At 45.5% G+C, this 3,377-nt stretch overlaps 1 protein-coding gene across 1 annotated transcript; it reads right to left on the reverse strand.

The window, feature by feature from the left end:
- Window positions 1–135: 135 nt before the first annotated feature.
- On the reverse strand, window positions 136–2,395 carry VAMP3 (vesicle associated membrane protein 3; the record flags this gene model as incomplete). The annotated part of the gene is made up of 4 exons (XM_010722723.3): window positions 136–283; window positions 651–702; window positions 1,357–1,515; window positions 2,162–2,395. Coding segments are annotated over 4 exons (465 nt in total), but the record flags the coding sequence as incomplete, so codon positions are not given.
- Between the last annotated feature and the right edge of the window lie 982 nt (window positions 2,396–3,377).

Consider the following 3,377-nt stretch of genomic DNA (forward strand, 5'->3'; position numbering starts at 1 on the left):
CGCGATGGCACCGCGGCGCGGCGGGCGGGTGAGGAGGACTGAGGACGAACGCGGCCCCCAGGATCCGATCCTCCTCACCGAGGCGCCGTACGGGCGGCTGTTAGTAACTGACAGGAGTGTCTTAAGGCAACCAGGTAAAGTTAACGTTTCAATCATCAGAAGAGTTTCGCTTTAAACAGCAGTAGATGGGCTGAGAGTACAGCGGGCTTGGAGCGGGAAGGCTGAGGAAAGGCACCTTCGGTGTGAGGGTTTCCTCCCGTGACTCATTTGGGCACGCTCAGGACTACAGAAAGAAAAACAGACACAGTCTCAGTCCTTTCCCCTCTGCCCTCTGCCGTAACAACCCCCCACCTCTCGGGTTCTGAACGCTGCAGTTGCTCTGTGCACTCTGAGTGTGCAGCTGTACGAGCAACGCTGTCTGCAGCCCGGGGTGCTCACCTTCACAGCTGACTGAGACTCAGTTAATCAGGCTTTGCAGCGGAGGTTTATCACTCACTGCAGTCAACAGCAGTGAAAGCAGACGCTACTGCTGAAGGCAGGGTTGTCTGTAACTCCCTATGGAGTGTCCCAGCTGCCTCTGAGTTTCACCAGCTGGTGAATTAACCCCAACTACTCCAACTCTTAGAAATCCCCGTTCTGCTAAAACTTACCAATAATGATGATGATGATAATGACAACAACAGCTATCAATATTGCCCACATCTGTGAAGAAAAAGCCACTTGTCACTTGATATAAACTGCATAGGAGTACAGGACAGCAGCCTTTGCAAAGCACTTTCATTTGTGTGGTAGACCTAGCATGGCAATTAAAACCTTTTCCGTACGCAGTCTTGTCTCACTATTACGCCTAGAGATGGTAGGCTTTGTAACACAGCAAATCAGAGTGGACCAAGTTCTTTTCTACAGGACTCCATGCAGGCAACCGCACAGCAGAAATAAAGAACTTAAAAATTACACCTCCTCTTACTCTACACCACATTTTCTGTTGTCTTTGTTGTTCACCGATGAGGATTCCAACCTCTGCCAACAGCTACAACTATAAGGAGACTGAGTGAGCTAATTCTGCTCGCTTGCACATTAATGTGCATTTTTGGCCTTTTCTTCCTGTACCCCAAAGCCTCAGATTATTGCAGCATTTCTCTCTGGCCATTACCCACTCACACAAGGTCTTGTATCAAGCAGCATGGCTGGTAACCCACCTTTCAGTTACTTCACCTGACCACTGCCATGCTTTAAAACTAGATGCTATAAAAGTGAACACTGCCTGAAGTCCCTTTTACCTGTGCCTTTTGAGATGCTGACTGTAATATTGTTAGTTGTGATACTGAATACTGTAGGTGTATATGCCGTGATTACCTTACAGTTCTTCCACCAATACTTTCTTTTCAGCTTGGCTGCACTGGTCTCAAACTGGGAAGCTCCTGCTTGCAGTGCATCAGCACGGTCATCCAACTCTGACAGCTTCTGATCTCTTTCCAGCACCTTGTCCACATTCACTCTCATGATGTCAACAACCTATATCAGTAAGTTATCAGTTTTATTAATCACTGTAAAATTCATTTGCAGGAAACAGATGTTCTCATCTAAGGAGCAGGAACTCGCCTTTTAGGGTATCCAAACATAAGCCTGAAATTTGACTGCAGCTGGAATCCCTAGTGCCTACTTCTCAGTGTCAGTATTGCCAGTTGTGCTGATATTCCCTCAAACCTGGGATGTAAATCCTGACTAGCACCACAGTGACTTGAGGCATTCAAGCACGATAGTCAACCATACGTCAAAAAACAACGTTAGCAGCCAGACTGGCTCTTGGCCTCCCCAGGAATTGGGACATGTCATATTTAGAGGTAAACCTCCTTTGCTAATGAAGAGAAGCAAGTTTGTTCTCTGTAAAAGCAAAGCTTGTTGTCTTCCCAAAGCAGCAAGCTCTGAGTTCCCAGCTAGCATTTGAGCACTGGAAACTCTTCTCCATTTACTGCAGCTGGAACGGATTGTTATTTTTCCGAACCTTTCCAAGACTTAAGGTGACATATACAACAAAGAAAGGTGAATTATAAATGGTTTCACCTTCATATCAAAGAATAGCTACTTTGGCTGGTGTATCTATTCAACATACCACATTTTATTAAGGAAAAGGATTACACTTATCTAACTAGATTTTTACCTCATCTACTTGATGCTGAGTTTGCTGAAGTCGACGGTTACTGCCAGCAGGCACATTTGTGTTTCCAGGGACATTGGCTGACCTGCAGTAAAGAAAGCCATCGATATTCTGCTTAGTTTCTCTTAGAGATTTTGCTTTCAGGTTGACATGCTTACAACACACAAGTGATCTGACCTTCCTGAAAGCAGGAAACTTTGCTTTTCCAAAAGGAAATGAAACTTCTCTACGATTATTTCAGGAATTAATGTTTTAGCAGCTGTCTATAGGTCTAAGTCAAAGTGCATCCTAAATCTCTTGCCAATGAATTGATTGACTTTGACTAAAAGAGAGTAGTGATTAGCTAATACAACAGCCTATATTAAAGCATATGGCAACTTCTGTAGTGCTCAGGAGGGACTCAGGTTCTCGAGCACAGGCTCAGTAGCAGTCAGTTTTTCAGTAACAAACCATAAGCTTCAAAACCAATTACCAAAGTACAGGAACTTCCACGGTTGTTCTCTGTTCTTGCACAGGGCGGTTATCTGTCCCTATTCTTTTGAAACAGTTGATATTGAGCAAGAGAAAGCACAAGGAAAATGCATTTGGCATACAGAACAGTAAAACTCCAGCCAGCCAAATTCTCGTTACCCAGTACAACACTGTGACGGATGCAGGAGCCCCTGTATGCATTTCTTGTACTCTGCTCACAGCTTTAATGACTTTCTGTTGTGTAGCTCCAAAACTCCATTTGCTTTTCTGTGTTTTCCTTTTTTTCTGCATCAAAAGCATGTATTGTTCAGTGCAACCTGATAGCCAGAGTCGAACCTGAGTGTTGTTTATTTTTACATCTTTAGGTACTAAATTCAAATCTACATTTAAAGGAAGCGGACACGCACAAGTACCCACGCCCAAGTACCCTACAATAACAGGACAAGGCTCAAGAGCAGTCCATCACGTTTGATGTAATAGCCATTCCTGTGTTTTGATACTCAGGTCACACTTCCGTGCTGTTTCACTGCTGTAAAGATTTAGAGGCTGCTTTCTGAGGCTCCAAACGGAACACACAGAAGAAAAAGCCGCCTCTCATTGCTTTGCCTACATCTGCAGTGCCTTCAGGAAAGGCTCCGTAAGTTGGCAAGGCCGCCTACATTGTCACGGGAAGCCGGACAGGATGCCCCCCCGCCTCCAGCAGCAGCCAAAGGCTCTGGCAGCCAGGCGGCTCGAGGCGCGCAGCCCC

The sequence above is a fragment of the Meleagris gallopavo genome, chromosome 23 (assembly GCF_000146605.3).
Source record: "Meleagris gallopavo isolate NT-WF06-2002-E0010 breed Aviagen turkey brand Nicholas breeding stock chromosome 23, Turkey_5.1, whole genome shotgun sequence".
Taxonomy (NCBI): domain Eukaryota; kingdom Metazoa; phylum Chordata; class Aves; order Galliformes; family Phasianidae; genus Meleagris; species Meleagris gallopavo.